A 19,112-nucleotide genomic window follows, 5' to 3' on the forward strand; every position below is an offset into this window, starting at 1 on the left:
TAGATGTGAACCACAACAAAATGGAAGAAAACACTAAATCATGAAATATTTGAATGGGATTCGGTTCCATCGGCTAAGTCCCTGCTTTCACATGGGGCACTTTGGGGACGTTTTTCCACTAATAAAAGCAACTTACCAGAGCAGCCGTGACAGTGTCCCACGCTGCAGAGATCCCGTGTTGTGGAGCTGATCCTAAAAGTTCGGCTGATTCTGATTCCATCGCTGTTTCGTCCATTTTTAGATTTTCTTGGACTTTCTTTGAACTCAAAGGAAACTAGCTTCGACTAAGTCAAACATTTCAACTTATTATCACGCGAACGGCTACTTCCGGGAAGGCATTGTTTTAAGATATATTTTTAAATAAACTAGGAAAATCAAACGAATTATATCATCACGTTTCATGTGGAAGAACTATTATGAATTTTAAATATTTTTACATTATCCTCGCGTGTGTATCGCGGGGTTTACTTCTTCTTCGCTGTCTTTTTCCTTCTTCTTCTTCTTCGTCTTACACAGAGATTCCAGCCACACACTTTTTAAAATACTGCCCTCTGCTGGTTAAATCGGGTATCGTTCACTACAGCTCCTTTTTATTTTATTTCTTGATACTTTATTGATACAGGATATTTTTCTAAAGCAGAGCATGAGCAGTAATAATAGAAATAAGGGTAGAGGACAAAGTACATAATAGTAAGATGCCAGGGGACACATCAAATCAAAGCATTATGTTAAACATTTTATAGACATAATTTAAATTAAAACATTACACAATTTACAGGCATTATAAGATTTCATTGCTTTGCTGTTAGTGCTAGCAATACATTTCAATTTCTTTAATTTAAGTGCATAAAAATGTGCAATTGTGGATGTAAAATCTTCCTACAAAAAAGCAAGAAACAATGGATTAAGAAAAAAAAAACATTTACTGAAAAAAATAAAAAAATAAAATAAAATTAATATAGTATATAATTAAATATATATATAAAATTTATATTAATATATATAAAATTAAAATTCGTTACTTAAAAGTCTTTAGTAATAAGAAAGTCTAATAAATAATATTTACAGTTTATGGTCTTTAGTGTAACTTTGATGAAATCGAGAGTCTTTGGCGCCCTCCTGCGGTCACAGTAGAGATTGCAACATTTTAAATTTGTACCTGTGAACCGTGTTAATAATCAAAATAACATTTATTGATATCAGTAACTTAGCACTAAACATAATTAGTCTATAACAGTATTAGTGTCAAAACATTCTTATAATAATTTAAATAGCGAGGCCTTTATTCTAACCACCGCTGTTAGCATACACAGTCGTTTTATTTTTATACTGTATCCGTAATTATCATTAAAACGCCCTCTTGTGGCCACAGTGGGGAACTACGATCATGCTAGCATCAAGTTAGACACATTTCGCAAAGAACATTTCCGGTTAACACTTACAAAATAAAACCCGCTTGTGCTATATGTAGTTATAATGTTTTTGGGATCAGAATATATTTCAAACGTTTTTTTATGAACACAGGGAAGTAGCCACAGATTATACTACACAGATACACTTGTCCTCTCGTTGTTCAATAATAATAATAATAATAATAATAATAATAATAATAATTGCATTGTGATTATTATTATTAGTAGTAATAGTATTCGTATTAACATTGATTTCATTTGTTATATTGAATAGTTTCTGCTTATAATATGTCTTCACTCATGCACTTTAACTTATGTCAATACTGTCCATTTACAACTCTGTTTTTGCACATTTACATTTAATCTTCCTATTTAAGACTAGTAATGTTTAGTTAAATCCTGGTTGTATATATTCACGTTCTTAGTTTTGATGTTTTTTGTGCTTATTTACTTTGTATTTAATATTATATTGTGTTTAGATTTGTTAATATTGTGTGTTTGATAACCTGCTGCTGCAATTTCCAAGTTTGGGATCAATAAAGTAATTCTATTCTATTCTATTGTATATTATACAGAACAGGGGTGCAGTTACACATCGCGGCCACTGGAGGGCATCCCAGAACCGTCAAAGCGTCCTGACACTTCCGGTGTGGTCTTTTCAAAATAAAAATCTCCACACCGGGTAGAAGAGTAGCTGTGCGTTTTAGCACACATATAACATCGTGATTTGACAGAAGAAGAACTACAGATAAGCATACGGTGTGCTTTTATCAGCTAGTTGAATTGAACGAACGAAAAGTCGTACCGCGGCTCTCTTGTTTTGAAAGGTTCCTGGTTATATGGTAGCTGCTAGCTGCTCACAGAAACATCATCATGGCAGCGGAGTCAGAGTGAGTTTACTGACAGATAGTCTCAGAAATGTGACATGACACTCAGTGTGTCAGGTGTACGGGCTCTTAAAGACACCTTACTTTGAGTAAAATGTAACGCAGCAGGTGTGACAGAGTTAACTAACGCTGTTTGGCGACACTGTTGTGTTTGACTGTGAGCTAGCATGCTAACGTTAGCTTAACTTGTGTTGGTGAAATAAAAAACATATTTTGTTTTGTTTGAACTCATCTGTCGTGTTTGTTTTGTCCCGCAGTGTGCTGTCTGAAATCGAGGTGCTGCAGTCCATCTACCTGGATGAGCTGGTGGTCGACAGGAGAGAGGACGGGTGAGTTATAATCACATTTATCACTTTTATAAACCAGCTTTGTTTATAAAACTCTTGGCAGGTTTTAACAGATGTGAGGGGGAGAAATGTGTGTTTTTAAAAAGTGGTGTAGAGTTTCTGTTTCTGAAGTATTACATCAACCCAAACATTTTTAAAAAACCTCCACACTCAGCCTTTAAGAAACCTTTAACTGTGTTAATGTTTAAACTGTGTAAAGACATGTGTGTGTGTGTGTGTGTGTGTGTCATAAAGCTCTGTTTACACGTTTTGTGCACCCTGTTGTTGTTTGTGTTGACTCAGCCATGTTGATTATCTGATGACAGCTGCTGGTGTTTTGTTTCCCTGCAGGAGCTGGGAGGTGAGCCTCGTCCTGTACCCCTCCACAGCTCAAGACTCTGTCTCCCAGTTTGTCCGCCTCACGCTGACTTTGACCCTCGATCAGCAGGTAGGCCACTCCTTCATCATAATCTGTGCAAAGAGAGGAGGAGAGGACAGAGGAGAGGACAGAGGAGAGGACAGAGGAGAGGACAGGAGAGGAGATGAGGACAGAAGTACAGGCAGACACTTCAATAAGTTCGTTCAATAAGACGTTCTAATGTCAACAAAGAAACCACAGTTACAGAGAGGAGAAGAGGAGAGAGGAGAGGAGGGGAGAGGAGGAGAGAGGAGAGGAGAGGAGGGGGGAGGAGAGGGGGAGAGAGGAGGAGAGGGGGGAGGAGAGAGGAGAGGAGAGGAGACGGGAGAGGAGAGGAGAGGAGGGGAGGAGAGAGGAGAGGAGAGGAGAGGGGGGAGAAGAGGGGAGAGGAGAGGAGAGGAGAGGAGAGGGGGGAGAAGAGAAGAGGGGAGAAGAGAGGAGAGGAGAGGAGAGGAGAGGAGAGGGGGGAGAAGAGAAGAGAAGAGGAGAGGAGAGGAGAGGGGGGAGAAGAGGAGAGGAGAGAAGAGGGGAGAAGAGAGGAGAGGAGAGGAGAGGAGAGGAGAGGGGGGAGAAGAGAAGAGAAGAGGAGAGGAGAGGAGAGGGGGGAGAAGAGAAGAGGAGAGAAGAGGAGAGGAGAGGAGAGGAGAGGAGGAGGAGAGTTACCCTAATTATCTGTATTTTTATGCTCAAAACTAATCCGATCCTACTTTTAAGTTTTCTCCTTTCACAGCTGCTCAGTGTAGTTTCAGACACATGCAACACTTCACTATAGGATCTATGCATCGTTGGATTTTACTTGAACTCATCTCCAACCTCCTTAGATTAGAAAAACCAATGAACAGCAGTGATGTTTGACCTCCTCTTCCCCGTTCTGTGTGTCCAGTATCCCTCCTCCTCTCCAGCCATCTCCATTCATAACCCCCGCGGGCTCTCTGATGACAAACTCAGCAGGTAACATTTGGAGCTGAATACACTCACTAACTTCTTTTTTATCATTGACTTTAAACTCCTGTAATCATGTGGTACTGTTTTCTCTTAGTGTCCAGAAGTGTCTTCAGCTGGAGGCTCAGTCCTGTCTGGGTTCTCCAGTGTTGTATCAGCTCATTGAGGTCACTATATGTTTTTTCTTTTGATTCATGTACAAAATGTAGAATCATTTATGAAGAGAGAGGACGACTATCTGATGACTGAATGTATGCTCAGCAGTCACACTGATAACTGTTCCTCTGGTTTGTCTTCAGAAAGCAAAAGAAATCCTGACTGAGAGCAATATTCCTTATGGGAACTGTGTCATCTGTCTTTATGACTTTAAGGTACGTTGCTTTTTAGTTCGTCCCAATATGTACATGTATCTGAACACCTGAAAGACTCGGCATCATAGCTGTTCTGATTGTATGATTTCTAAGGAGGGAGAAACATTCACTAAGACGAGCTGCTATCACTACTTCCACTGCCACTGCCTCGGCCGCTACGTCTGCCACTCGGAGAGCGAGCTCCAGCAGAGGGAGAAGGAGCTGGAGGAGGACAAGACCAGAGACAGATCAGACTGTCAGGTGAGAGATCAGCCTCACGCTTCTGCTCGTGGGAAATGTTTCTTTAAGAGCTCTCTAATCCCTGACTCTTCTCACAGGAGCTGACCGTGGTGTGTCCCGTGTGCAGAGAGCCTCTGTCGTACGATGTGGATCAGCTTCTGGCCTCTCCTGCACCTCAGCTGCCAGAGGTAAAAACCCAGCGTCAGACGCACACTTTGACTTCATGAGGCACTTTCATTAGAATCTGGTGAAATGGTTTTAGCTGTTGGAACAATCCCCTCCGTTTATATGATTTTTGAAAAGTCAGAACGTTGATTGGCTCTGTGTGTGTTTTTCATTCAGCTGGACGAAGCAACGATTGGTTCAAGTTTTCAACAGAAGTGGTGTGAGCTCCAGAAGATTCTGGAAAGGCAGAGATCTAAGGGAGGGATCATCGACCCCGAGGTGGAGTCCAATCGTTTCCTCATCCACATCAATGAGGTAAGAATGAATCAGAAGTCCTATAGCTACATTTCAGCCTGCCTGTTATTGTTAGTTTTCAAATACAGAAATTTCCTCAGTCTTTAAACTATATCTTTCCAGAAAATCCAAGTTTAGAATGACTCAGGGGAAATCAGCTTTTCTTAGACTTGTCAAATCAGCAAAATGAAAAAAAACCTTGTAGGGAAAACATTTCCAGTGATGACTGTTACTCCCACAGGCTCCATCTGCTGCTGAAAATGGAAACCTGGATGAAGACGGTTCTCCCGGCGCCCCTTTGCCCTCTGCTTCTAATGTTCCCCTGAATGAATCTGGTGCCAGAGCGGACAGGTTTCCTCCCGGACTGTCGCGCGGCAGATGGGGGCAAGGACAGAGGCGTCCGAACCACCTGAGGGGGCAGAGGAGGGGAGGCCGGTCCAGAGGACAACACGGGCGAGCTGCCCCTGTCACAGAACACCTGGACAAACTCTCTCTCTCCTCAGACGGCACTGAAGGACCAAACAAAGCCAGACCTCAGGGAAATAATGGCCAGCAGATGAAAGAGTTCTGTCAGTCTGAGACTGGCAGGGAGGTCTACGAGCCAAAAGAGACCCTTGTGTCTCCAGGTGATCAGCCAGCCTTGGAAACTGAATGCCTAAAAGATGCGGCAGACTCGGGAGGTAGTCATGGTCATCCTGGAAGAAGAAGGGGTCCTTACCGACCTGCTCCACACACCGGAGCCCCGGGGGCTTCTCACTACCACTGGGAAGGACGACCTTCAAGAAGCAGGGGAGGAGCCAATAATCAGTACAGAGGAGGTGGAGGGGGGCCCCGTCAGGGTTATGGCAGGGGCCTCCATCACAAGGTGGTAGAAAGAGAAAGAGACAGAGGCAGAGAAGAGGTGCTATGACAAAGGGCAACAGGAGGGCCAAAGAACAAGTGTATGCGTGCCTCCATCATCAGTTTGCATAGATTAAAGCCCTGCAGCAGAAATGACGAGCAGTGTAGTGTCCTCACCTCCTGTGCATCATTGTTATCTTGGTCTCTGATATGCATTCTCATGCACACACATTTCAAATACAGATGGATGTTGCTTATAGTTGTGGGGAAATATGACTTGAAAGAACTGCAAATTAAATCTTACCTGGTCGTAAGTGTGTTTGTATTTACTGAAGGGTCGGGGGGGGGGGGGGCAGTTATACCTCTGTGACACCACAACCGACAGAAACATGTTGTACTTTTTTTTTGCTATTTATCAGACAGCAAAAGTTTCTAGTTAATTGTGAGATTTAATTTATAAAATTTGAGACTTGGAGCCTGCACATTCAAAATCCTGTATTTGTTGCTGCTATTGAATAAAATCAGATAGTTTCATTATTTACCCTCCTCAGTATTAATCTTAGTATTGCAGAGTCTCAAACCTCATTGTTTGTTTTAAGTACCTTCAGACTGAAAGTACATTTATAAACAACTAATGCACAGAAAGTGGGTAAAGCCAATGACTCTTCTTTGGTTGTTAAACCTCTGGGAGTTGTAGTTTAACACTAAGGTGCGCGAATCCTGGGAAGAAGAAATGCGAACCTCTGCTGCATTCAGGTACTCTTCGGATGCTCGGAGCTCCCTTAATTGAAACTCGTTGTTCCGGCTTCGGTGTCTCAGCGAACTTTAAAGTCGTCATAGTCAACACCTCAAATATTTGTTAGAATCTTTAACATATTTAAGCGACACTGCATTACGTAAGCGGAAAGTAACAGTTAAAACATTTACAAATTGCAAATAATCCAAAAATAAATTGTGGAAAAACGTTAATTTATCATCAAGATCGTGTTTTTTGCGTCTCCAAAATCATTGGTAATATTACGTCAATCTGCTGGTCAGGGGTAAACCTTTTCTTTATCTGACACGGTTGTTTCTACTTAATGGAATGGTAAATCCCCAGTGGGAAACTATTTTATCCGATTATTCCAACATCGCATGAATGCAACCCGTCGACGCCATCTTTGCAGTTTTTTGTTTTTTTGTTTCGTAGACCAGCCCCTTCGATAATTCTGCGCAGGGTCGCAGAGGCGTGTTGTTGTTTTCAAACGGCCGGGGTTATGACTGGCGGGACCGAGTTTCACAAATCCTACAACAATAACGAGGATTCCGAGCACAGGATGGACGTAGACGTGGATTCTAGTCATCTGGAAAGTGAGCGGGGAGAGCTGGACAGCAGTATCCCGGCTGCGTGTTCTTCTAACGGCAGCGGCGCGGAAGAGGACGAGGCGGAGGCCCTCGGCCGTGCGAGAGAAGCCGGGGGCTCGAGTAGTCAGCACATCCCGGATGTAGGGGTGTTCTGCGGCGGCAGGGAGCAAGAGGTGTCGGTCGAAATCGGAGAGACGTATTTATGTCAACGAGCCGATAAGACATGGCGTAAGTGGTCACTCAGTATTATTACAGTTAAATTAGCTGCCAAGAGAAGGAAATAACAGACCAAACTCTATTATTATTACTCATATTTGTCAAAATAGCGTAATGATAAAAACACTAACAGTCCAAACATCAGCTAAGCCATATCTGAAAGTTGATATTTAATCGTTGTAAATAAGTAAATGTTGAATTTGAGTGGACTTAATGATTGCCGCATTACAACATGACTCATGATAAATCAAACCTTTATCACTAAGACAAAATAAGAGTAAGTATTTAAGCTGATAATGTCGGAGTTGGTTAAATTGTTAAAAATGTGACCGGGGTTTGGTGAGACATCCCATCGGGAAGATGCAGAGCATGCACACGCATCCTGTCAGAACAGGAACCTCCCCACCTAACCATTGCACCACCGTGCAGCCTGTACAGATGCATTATCAAAAATGTGTATCTATCTATCTATATATATATATATATATATATATATGTATATATATTTATATATGTGCATCTGCCTGTTATTTAATGTCTGTTTTTGATAACTCTGCACTATCTGCTTTTTTTTAAACATTGCTGTACATATATAAACAACACAACTTAAGAAGGTCTACACTTTTTTTTTTTTTTTTATATTCAGGTCTAATTACAGATTTTTTTCTTCAACTGTTTTTAGCTTCTTGTTTAAATCTCACATATATTTTTATCCCTGCACGGGTTATGTACATTTCTTGTATAAATCTATTTTTAATTACACAGTTTAAGTTTGATTCATCTAGAGGTATTCTTTAAATCTTTTTTTCAGGTTAATACAAATGTTTCATGTCATGTCTTTGTAACCTGCTACTGGATGCTTTGAATTTCCCTCTGGATCAATAAAGTATCTCTCCATCTATCTATCTATCTAATTAAATAATAAATAACAATGGTGTATGTATATACAGCAGTGAAATAAGTTGAAGTAAAATAATAACTAATGAAGGGGGGTGTTTAAAGCAGTGAGGTCAGACTCGCATGCAAAGATGTCAATAACTTGTATTTTTCTCTCTTTTCAGATACAGCAGAGGTTATTCAGTCTCGACTGAATGAACAGGAGGGGAGAGAGGAGTTTTATGTTCACTATGTAGGATGTGAGTACATCACTAGTTTGCCTGTTTTCCTTTGTACCTGTCATAACTTTGTACCTACTGCTCTACTGTATGATCTTCATCTCGCTTTCTTTGGCGTGCAGTCAACAGGCGCCTCGATGAGTGGGTGGGTAAAGCCCGTCTGGCTCTTACCAAGACGGTGAAGGATGCAGTGAGGAAGAGCACAGAGATCGGAAGTGTGGGGGATCTGGGGGAGCAGCCTGAGAGGAAGATCACTCGCAACCAGAAGCGCAAGCATGATGAGATCAACCATGTGCAGAAGGTGGGACACATTTTTTACTATACAGTTAAATCTTGATTTTTTTATTTAACCAAGTACTCAATATTTATCTGATACCGTTTTCATTTACAGACGTATGCAGAGATGGACCCAACAACAGCTGCACTAGAAAAGGAGCATGAAGCGGTAAGGTTGTCTCTGTGTGCCCATTAGTTTCTTTTTGATGTGATCATTTCACGCCGACATTAAGCAGGTTTATGTATCTTGTTTTATTCTCCTGCTCATCTCTCTCTCTCTCTCTCTCTCTCTCTCTCTCTCTCACTCAGATTACTAAAGTGAAATATGTGGATAAGATCCAGATAGGAAACTTTGAGATCGATGCCTGGTACTTCTCGCCGTTTCCAGAGGACTATGGGAAGCAGCCCAAGCTGTGGATCTGCGAGTACTGCCTTAAATACATGAAGTATGAGAAGACCTTTAGACATCATCTGGTATGTATAGCTTTCAATTAAGTCTTGAATGTTGGGAAAAATCAATAATTAGGAGCGCTGCGTTGGTCCTCAATCAAGACCCTGATGGAGGCGCTGATGAGCTGAAACAAGACGGTCTGCCGCACATTTTTAACTTTACCTAAAGCCATTAATTAATAACTTTTAATGTTTGTAACGGATCAGAGGGCCTTTTGTGTTTGCCTGCCTTCCTTTTCAGAGGACTTTTTTTCACTCTTTCACTTTTTAAACACGTCTGGCCTATTGTGTTAATGCCTGGAAGTCGTAACTCACACGATTGTTGTTCGTTGGAAAAGTCTGTGCTTTTTGCATAAAAATATCAAGCTGCTTATCAAGGATCTTGCCATTGTTCGAGTCTAAGAATGGAGACATTATATAAAACTCGCAGACATACTTACATTTTATTTTTTCCTCTTATGACTCAAATGCATTTGACTATTTGTTCCTTTTTTATTCATTGTTGAACTACCTGCAGAAGTCTTTCCATGAGTGAGTGCATCCTTGTAGTCTTAAATGCACGCAGTAGTTTGACCTTTTTTCCCTTTTGTCTCCGCAGTCTCACTGTCAGTGGAAGCAGCCTCCAGGGAAAGAAATCTACAGAAGAAGTAACATATCGGTGTATGAAGTAGACGGGCGGGACCACAAGGTGAGATCACGTAGAAGATGAAGAATGTTTCTCTGGAAATCTGCTGGAAAGAAAACTAGACGTCAATCTGAGTAATAAAAAAAAAAAAAGCAAGAATAGAAAAAAGCTTTTTTTCTGACAATAATCGACATGTTTCTGACTCTTTGTTTGCAGATCTACTGTCAGAACCTTTGTCTACTCGCAAAACTATTTCTGGACCACAAGACGCTTTATTTTGACGTGGAGCCCTTCATCTTCTATATCCTCACCGAAGTCAACAAACAGGGAGCTCACATCGTCGGCTACTTCTCCAAAGTAAGGCTGGTTTCAGATTCTTGAATCATGTCTTTTCAAGAAGTGTTTACCTTCAATCACGCTTTGACTCACTGCTGTTAGCTCTCTTATAAAGAGCTGGGACTTGATTTAGTGTTTCTGAACAAAACGCTGCATCCTTCAGACCTGAGGAACATGTTAAAGGAAGCATGAGTTACTTTTTGATCCAGTAGATGTCGCCCTTGAGCACCAGCACGAAACCAAAACGAACTTCAGCTTTGTGCACAAGGGGAGGAACCAACCGTCTGAACATTTTAAACATGGAATCAACAAGAACGGTTTGTCTTTTTTGTTTTCAGGAAAAGGAGTCTCCAGATGGGAATAACGTGGCATGTATTCTCACACTGCCGCCTTACCAACGCAGAGGATACGGAAAGTTCCTCATAGCTTTCAGTAAGTGAGAGGCCGTCTTAGTGCTAATGACTACTCTGTTCTTATTAGTGAATGTGTCCACACATTTAAAAACCTGTGATTTAAGAGGTGATGTTTCTGTTGTTGCTGTTTGTGTGCAGGTTATGAGCTCTCCAAGTTGGAGAGTGCGGTCGGCTCTCCGGAGAAGCCTCTGTCAGATCTGGGGAAGCTGAGCTACAGAAGTTACTGGTCCTGGGTCCTGCTGGAGATCTTGAGGGACTTCAGAGGAACGCTGTCTATCAAAGACCTCAGGTAGGCACCCGGATAGCGTTCTAACTTACAGTCCAATCAGACGGACAGGCTGCCATATTATTCAGTAAGTGTTGTTGTCACTCAGCGCGGTGATGTTGATCGTCCCCTCTTCCCTCTTGTCTCCTTCCAGCCAGATGACCAGCATTACACAGAGTGACATCATCAGCACGCTGCAGTCGCTCAACATGGTGAAGTACTGGAAAGGTCAGCACGTTATCTGTGTCACTCCCAAACTGGTGGAGGAGCATCTAAAGAGCGCCCAGTACAAGAAACCCCCGATAACAGGTGAGCTGTCATATCTCATATCGTTGGTAATATTTTATTGTACACTAAAACTGACTGAGTATTTTCTTTTTATTTGACAATGTAAAATATTTATAGTTAACACCTCCATACCGCAATAGAGCGTTTAACCACACAAGTTTCTGTGAGACCTCGTGTCTGTGAAATCATCACGACAAACGGGAGGTGGTGTGGTCTCGCAGGTCTGGCTGAATCGTCTAGTTCAGCGGTTCTCAAGTGGTCTCAGGACCCGCCACCAACTCCCTAAGGAGAAATCAGGACCCAAATTTCTGGTTATTTTCAGCCAATCAGATTTATTTAATAAAAAATGGTGCCAGTTTGGACCTCAGACGGTACAAAATCTGTGTCTTTAGCAAGAAAAGGAACAAAACCAACATGATAAAAAGTGCTTCACAGACTATTAGACACAAGTTTTTTATTCAAGACCCAGTGAGTACAGCTTCCTGACCCACCAGTTGAGAACCACTGGTCTAGTTTGTGCGTTTGGAGGATTATAAACTGTCCTCATGTCTGTCGCCCACGTTTCCAATCGTCTAGAGCAGTGCTTCCCAAAGTGTGGGCCCCCTGGTGGGCTGTGTGGGTACTGCAGGTGGGCAGCAAAAAGCCCTCAACCAAGTATAAAAATAAAAGAAATATCACAATAATGATGATTCACCATGACTCAACCCTTTAAGTGATTAGTAAGGCGTGTCATGACTATTCAAGGACATAATGTTCAGTAAACATTGGTGTCCATCTTGCCATTATATCATGTTGTCATGTCCAATAATTTACCCTTACTGAAAGTGATAGCTGTAGTCAAAACTTTTATTTTATTACGGGCCCCGGAGTAATTTTGTATATCAAAGTGGGCCGCGGCAGTTTTAAGTTTGGTAAAGGCTGATCTAGAGTAAACCGAGCCGAACACAGAGTCTGTATTTCTTCCTCGGTGTTGCACGTCAAAAAGCTTGTCTCAGAACTAAAACCACAGTGGGAGTCCTGCTCAGAAATCCTTGATGTATTCCTGCACTGACGGTTCATCTCGTCTCCTTCACAGTGGACACAATGTGTTTGAAGTGGGCGCCCCCGAAAAATAAACAAGTCAAGCTGTCCAAGAAGTGAGAAGAGGAGCCTCTCCTGTTTTATATCGTCCTCATCCTCCTCATCGGGACACCTCCTGCCGTAATGACCACGTTATGTATATAGCTGTTAGAAGCATCTGTCAGTATTTTCTTAAATATATATGAAAAAAAAAACACAAGACATGTCTCCTGATTTATTTCATGTTTATTCAAAAGTATGGAGCGAGAAAACCGTCGCCATACACTACAGCATTTGTAGCCTAAGCTAATTTGCATGTCTGTTCCTTTAAAATACATAAAACTCAACAGCAGATACACATAAGACTGTTGAGCTGCTCCTCCCTTAAACATTTAATATCCATATCCTGTCTGAGCTGCAGAGCTGTGTCAGCGCAGACACTTGACTTTTCTCTCCCAGTTTACTGTATTTACATTGTTGCTTACACCTCTGCATTTTCTTGCAATGCCGAGCAGAAATGGCCGTCTCTAAGGAAGGTTGATAAACACTGCAAATTAAAAACCTGTTCCTTAAAATAGAAGAATAAAAGATGGATTTTTAATACTGCATGTAGTGGGATTTAGTGGTGTTCAGAATGAGGCGAGTTTCCAACCTTAAAGCCGGGAATTGACGGTCAAAGTAAAACATGATTCACAGCGTTATACACCAGAAAGTCAGATCTTTAAGACGTTCTCTGTCGTCGTTTACAATGTGAGGAGGATAATGACTTACACTGCTTACTATGTATGTGTTTAGATGTTCTATTTTCCATTTAGCAAAAACACAGAAATCACTGCCAGGTAATATGTCCCTAGGTGTCTGATGTAACTAAGATAATAAACACAAGGGGGCAGCAGAGCGCTGACTAAGCTGCAGATTGAAACTGAAGTAAATGTACTTTTAAACTACTTAATCGTATAACTGTTTTCTGTTTTTATATCATTTAAACCTAAAAGAAATACCAATATCTATTTTATATACGCGTTTTCTGAATTTGAATGGCCTGCATTGACATAAAGAACAATCCTACTGTAGTCATAAGATATTTTTATAAATATTTACGGTAATCATTTAAAAACATTTAGCATTTTGTTGAATTTATAACTGGAGATCATTTCAGTTCCCAAAGCTTTCTTGATTGAGTCATTAAGTAATCAAATAAAAAGTAGTGAAAAACCTCAAACGAGTATTTTAGTATAGTACCGCTTTCGAGTAAGTTCTGGAGACCCCTCCCCTCATGAATACATTTCATTCATAAAAACCTGTGTCCCGTGGCCCGTGACTTCAAATGAAGAATCAGAAGATTTTGGCCCGAGGCCTCGATTAAGATTGGCACATTATCTTATTTTTCTTTTTCATGTTAATAAGTGCTGAACAATATTCCTAAAATAGAAAATGTTCAGTAACATGTATGTTGTTGTTTTTTTTAAATCTACAGCTTTTAGTATTTTCCACATTTTTTTGTAAACTATGAAAAAAAACTTATGTAAAGTTTTTGCAAACAAGCGGACTGTTGTTTAACCGTTTAATGACCTGAGCTAAACGCAGAAAGCTTTTCCAAAAACATGAACCACGTTACAGGATTGATTCTGAGAAAGAAACAAATAAAGTAGAACGAAGAAATCAAAATATTTGATTTCCTTTTATTAAAGGGTTTCTTTAGTGAGCCTTTTGATTCTGATCTACAAAGCCTTACTATTTTTTCAACTATATTTTAAAAAACAAAACCTGTGGCCCGTGAGCGATTCTAACACGACAATTTTGGCCCGCAAGAAAAAAAGTTTGGACACCACTGCTCTAAAGTGAATCCCCCCCCTCCCCCCAGGTCCTCTCTGATCTCCTGGATGAGTTTAAAGTGACGCTCAGAGTCACATGTTCTCTGGCTGCAGATAATAATTAGCTCTGTCCTTCCAGCTGCTCGTCATCGATCTCATGTATTGATGATTCCATCGCTGCTGGCTGTGGCTGCTCGTTACTGCAAACCTGACGCCTTTGTGAAAGTTCATTAACAAAGTTTGATTTAAGATCCTTTCAGGGTCTGACAAGGGGGGGAGGGGGACAGACCAGATACAGAGAACAAAAAAAAAAGTGTATCAGCTGATGATGCTGTTTTTCTTTTTTAAGCAATTTAATGAAAATTAAAAAAAGTCTCCTGTGAGAGGCTTTTTGTTTTATTTCATCAAAGACTTTAATCTTTAAAATTTACTTGATGGCAGATGAATTCTGGGTTGTCACATCAGCTCATTCTGACTTTCTGCGGAAAAATACCAGGAGGGCTGTCAGGAAATGTGTGTGTTTGTGTTCACACATGCAGCTAAACCCGAAAAACTTCAGGACTTTTTCTGGAGTTTTGTGCAAGTGTGAAGAAGGCTACAGTGTCAGACTGTTTCTTCCTCTGCTCTATTCTGATGCCTATTATTGGGAAATAAGAGATTTACAGTTATTTGTTAGGATGGAAGTGTTAAATAATTACATTTTAGTCGCTCCACCTCCTCATTCAACACCTGTTGGTTAAAATATGAGAGTAAAATAAAACGGCACAGTCATAACTTAAAGGGAGATTCTGTTTTATTTTCCAAAAAATGTACTTCAAAACCACTATGGTCATCGATAAGGCATTCACAACAATTCTTTCTTTTGGTTTTTGGGGCGTTTGAGACGATGCTTTCAGAGAGGGGGTTTTCCTAAAAACAGGAGCACAGCTAAGGCACAGCACAACTCCCAGAAAGAGATTCAGAAAAAAATAAAAGACATCAAGACAAGACAACAATGGCGAGAGAGAAACAAAAAAAAAACAGTTTGGTGTTGGAGATGAAACAAACGCACCTCTCAGCTGGGCTTTCCTCCAAAATCAGACGACTGGACACGCCACTCATCTCTTAAAAAACAGGATTGTTTCACATCATCAACTTTGTTACAAAAACACAGATTTACATCAACTCTTGTAAAAAAGCTCATTTTCATTTTAAAACCAGCGTCAGGCAGAAAGAGTCCTGACCAACCCTCTGTGGCGGCTGTGGCTCAGCGGTAGAGTCGGTCGTCTCTTAACCGGAAGGACAGGACACTTAACCCCAAATTGATCCTGCTGCTACATCAGCGGTGTGTGAATGTGTATGATTGAGATAAATTACTACTCATGGTCTCTTTCCACAGCAGCCTCTACCATCAGGGTGTGAACGTGTCGGCGTGAACGTGTCGGCGTGACCTGCGGTGTTAAAGCACTTTGAGTGGTCAGAAGACTAGAGAAAGCGCTCTACAAGCTCAAGTCCATTTACTATTTTCACTCATGATTTCAAACCACCAGCTCGTCTCCAGTTTTGGTCCCAATAAAGCTTAAAAACAGCTGCTTCACACTCGAACAAAAAGAGATAAATTATTATTATTTATAGTGAAAATCAAAGATGGATTCCACCACATAGATTTTAAATCTGAGATGACATTGCACTCGTTCTGATTATAAGTTAAAATTTACAGATTACGTATCATGCTGTGTTGATTTTTTGTGAATATATGTAACATCTCTGCAGGGTGCAGCCTTTCTAAGTTACGGTTAATTTAACTATCAAGGATGTTTCTGTTTATCCAGGTGCAATGACTTACTGCAGTGAAGCTGTCATGTTTGAATAACTGAGGATTGTTTGTTGTCTTTATAGAGAGCCAGGCTAGATATTTACCAGAGAGAGAGAGAGACAGTGAGAGAGAGAGAGAGAGAGAGAGAGAGAGACAGAGAGAGACAGAAGAGCGAGAGAAAGGCTGCAGGGTATTATAGCTTCAATGAGGCTGCAAACTGACTTTAAATACCTTCATGTTTGCTGTGTTTAAATTCTAATTATAAGCTTTAAAGTTCAGAGAATTTATGAAAGAGAATTGAAGGTGATTCACCCGGAGCTGACTAATACAAACATTTTGTGTATCACTTTAGAAACAAAGGCAGAAACAAACTCTCCTCCTCTACACCAAATATCGGTCAACGACTAAGAAATGTTTTTATATAAACTTCTGAATAAATTACTCAGTCATCAGTTAAACGCTCCGACACAGTCTCATCAGTCTTACAGCAGAGAGAAAACTAAATGTGTGTTACAGTAAAAACAAAAACGAGATGAGGAGGGATTCTCTTCTGGGCTCCAGGATAGCGGACGTCTCAGACGCTCTGAAGGCTTCAGACATGGCACAGGAAGAAAATACTGACACACACACTCACACACAGATTCATGTACAGAGCTTCAACTGTGTATAAAAAGATGGACGTCATGGCAGTTCCCAGAAAGAAAGTGAAGCCTAAACATTCGGAGTGCTCCCTGCTGACAGGCTGCAGAATAGGTCACAAGCTCCGCCTCCTTCATGTAAACAGATGGGACAAACATGGTTCCTGTCTTTAGTTTAAATTAGTTATTTCATGCTTTGAAAAGGAATAATCTACAGAACAATGAGGCAACCAGCCCAATATGTCAGCGCCAGTATTTTGGCTTCACTTTTGTACAACAGGAGGCATGAAGATGCGTCATCCATCTTTATATACAGTCAATGAAAGTCAGTCAGCTTCTGCAACAGGTTCTTAAAATTGCAGGTAGTTTGTGAGTGGTGGAAAGTAACCGAGTACCTTTAGCAAAGTAATACTAGAAAGTTCTACTTCAAACCTCAAAGACAAATATTTGATATCTCTCAGTCGTGTTTGCTCCTAACTTTTTTTTTAAGGCTCATCATCTTCATATCTCATCTGAAAAATTAGACAATCAAAACATTGCACTGTGTGGTGGGGGAGGACTTCAATTATCTAATTTATCATCTTCAAATAAAAGGGGAATGATTTGATATCTCATGGGAACCAGAAACTTAAAGAGTTTCTTCTCTTTGGACGATAAAGATGCATTTAACCTTTGACCTTTGAGGACTTATTTCAATGAAATCCTTCATGGTTTAGAAGACGGGTTGAAAATAAGCCAGAGTATTACTTGACGAGTTTTAAAAATAGATTAAAAACTTCCCATGTTTGCCGTTATCTGGAAACAAAAATTTTGGACTTCAGTTGTTGGAACTGAAAAGTTTCATCTGCTGTCAATTTTCTCTGATGGGACTGAGATTTAAGTTTTTCTGATACACCAGGAGGTTTGAATTTATTTGGAGATATGAGGGATAACGGGCTGGAATGAAATAAATAAAGTCAATATAAAAACAATTTAAATAAAAACAAAAAGGTCTCTAATACAAACATCTTTCCAATAATGGGCCTAACGATGAGCAACCGTGTCCTTTTCAGCAACGGACGTCAAACATGTTTTCATACCTTAGAGTTCTTCTCACATACTGCTTCAACACACACACACACACACACACACACACACACACACACACATACCTCACACACACTTCGGAGTCCCATCAGTGAGAGCAGGGCAGCACACAGAGAGAGGACTGAAGGAGGAAGTCCGTCCTCAGTATTTGAGTCTGTTTCTCTTCTTCTCATCACACTCACTCTCGCTCTGCACAAACTTTAAATAAATAAATATCAGACACAATCGGGACATCGGCCCCCCGTGCCTTTCCTTCATTTATCCCTCCCTCAGTCCGTCCGTCTGCTACCTGATCCGCCCGTCCTCTCTGGGTGTGCTCAGTTCAGACTTGGGGTCGGGGCTGGCCGAGCTCCAGACGGTTTGAGGGCAGCGCTGCATGACGGGACAGGCGCTGGGTCCCGTCGAGCAGACATCCGAGGCCGACCAGTGGCCCTCGAGCAGCCGATCCAGCCAGCGACGCAGCGGCGCCCCCGTGAGGCCGGCGTTGGCCTCGGCCTCCTCCACGGCGCCCAGGCTCACCGGCAGCCGCAGCACCGGGTTCAGGCCGTGGAAACTCTGCTCCATGTAGGAGTTTCTGGCGGGGCCGCCGTGCAACCGCAGAGCGTCCTCTGCATCCCAAAACAAGAGGTGAGGGAGGGAGGGGGAGGGGGAGGGGGAGGGGGAGGGAGGGGGAGGGGAGGGGAGACGGAGAGGAGAATTTAGACAAGATAAAACATTTTACCTTTCATAACAAATCTGCAGGCTTTGAATGACTCTGACAGGCGTTTAAAAGAAATCCTGTTTCATGTAACACTTCTCATTTTCCAGACCTAAATTCAGTCTCAAAACTTTGTTTAAATAAATATTGTTTTAAATTAAAGTAACTTTTATTAAAGTTATTTTTCTAACCCATCCAATTTGGGTGATATAAAGAACATGATGAGTTTCAAAAAGCTGTGCGTCAGATGAAGAGGAGAGAGAGAGGATACCAGCAGTGTCTGCTAAAACACAATGACGCAAATACACACACACACACACACACACACACTGTGATCACATTACATCACATGTCAACTTCACTTTATGACACCAGTCAATAAACCTCACAGTCTATTCGTGTATCAGGCTTAACTTAGCGTTCTCTCCATCTCAAACGCACACACACACACACACACACACACACACACACACACACACACACACACACACACACACACACACACACACACACACACACACACACACACACACACACACACACACACACACACACACACACACACACACACACACACACACACACACACACACACACACACACACACACACACACACACACACACACACACACACACACACACACACACACACACACACACACACACACACACGCTGAGTTCTGCAGAGGTCAAACTAACCAAACTGTAATCCAGGGGAGGGGAGGATAATTTGGATAGGGGTGACCCCGAGACTGTGTGAGCGAGTGACTGGATACTGACACTATAAATACATGTGTGCACGGTGCTGACAGCTGAGACA

General features: G+C 41.4%; 3 protein-coding genes across 3 annotated transcripts in view; 2 read left to right on the forward strand and 1 right to left on the reverse strand.

Annotated features, from left to right (window-relative positions):
• Positions 1–2,076: 2,076 nt before the first annotated feature.
• On the forward strand, positions 2,077–6,188 carry rnf25 (ring finger protein 25). The gene is made up of 10 exons (XM_020647271.3): positions 2,077–2,302; positions 2,557–2,628; positions 2,977–3,073; positions 3,927–3,994; positions 4,083–4,152; positions 4,285–4,356; positions 4,450–4,596; positions 4,674–4,763; positions 4,918–5,055; positions 5,276–6,188. The coding sequence occupies exons 1-10, from the start codon at positions 2,286–2,288 to the stop codon at positions 5,942–5,944; spliced, it is 1,440 nt and encodes a 479-aa protein (XP_020502927.1). The 5' UTR covers positions 2,077–2,285; the 3' UTR covers positions 5,945–6,188.
• Positions 6,189–7,064: 876 nt separating this feature from the next.
• On the forward strand, positions 7,065–12,481 carry kat8 (K(lysine) acetyltransferase 8). The gene is made up of 11 exons (XM_020647260.3): positions 7,065–7,446; positions 8,496–8,570; positions 8,672–8,850; positions 8,941–8,994; positions 9,135–9,299; positions 9,874–9,963; positions 10,117–10,257; positions 10,575–10,668; positions 10,788–10,938; positions 11,069–11,223; positions 12,278–12,481. Exons 1-11 carry the CDS (start codon positions 7,131–7,133, stop codon positions 12,340–12,342), a joined length of 1,485 nt encoding a protein of 494 aa, XP_020502916.1. The 5' UTR covers positions 7,065–7,130; the 3' UTR covers positions 12,343–12,481.
• Positions 12,482–14,850: 2,369 nt separating this feature from the next.
• The window catches only part of LOC109994117 (xylosyltransferase 1), a 32,208-nt gene continuing 27,946 nt past the window's right edge, over positions 14,851–19,112 (reverse strand). The window contains exon 11 of the mRNA XM_020647291.3: positions 14,851–18,202. Coding sequence (XP_020502947.1) covers positions 17,880–18,202 — 323 coding nt within the window. The 3' untranslated portion in view covers positions 14,851–17,879. The remainder of the gene's footprint in view (positions 18,203–19,112) is intronic.

The sequence above is a fragment of the Labrus bergylta genome, chromosome 16 (assembly GCF_963930695.1).
Source record: "Labrus bergylta chromosome 16, fLabBer1.1, whole genome shotgun sequence".
NCBI classification, from domain to species: domain Eukaryota; kingdom Metazoa; phylum Chordata; class Actinopteri; order Labriformes; family Labridae; genus Labrus; species Labrus bergylta.

Excerpts from the sequence above, each read along its gene's own strand:
- kat8 (XM_020647260.3), top strand. The coding sequence starts at position 7,131 with ATGACTGGCGGGACCGAGTTTCACAAATCCTACAACAATAACGAGGAT. Across the intron at positions 9,964-10,116 it reads TAGACGGGCGGGACCACAAG|ATCTACTGTCAGAACCTTTG; the intron begins GTGAGATCACGT and ends CTTTGTTTGCAG. Across the intron at positions 10,939-11,068 it reads CTGTCTATCAAAGACCTCAG|CCAGATGACCAGCATTACAC; the intron begins GTAGGCACCCGG and ends GTCTCCTTCCAG.
- rnf25 (XM_020647271.3), top strand. Across the intron at positions 4,153-4,284 it reads TGTTGTATCAGCTCATTGAG|AAAGCAAAAGAAATCCTGAC; the intron begins GTCACTATATGT and ends GTTTGTCTTCAG. Across the intron at positions 4,597-4,673 it reads GAGACAGATCAGACTGTCAG|GAGCTGACCGTGGTGTGTCC; the intron begins GTGAGAGATCAG and ends CTCTTCTCACAG.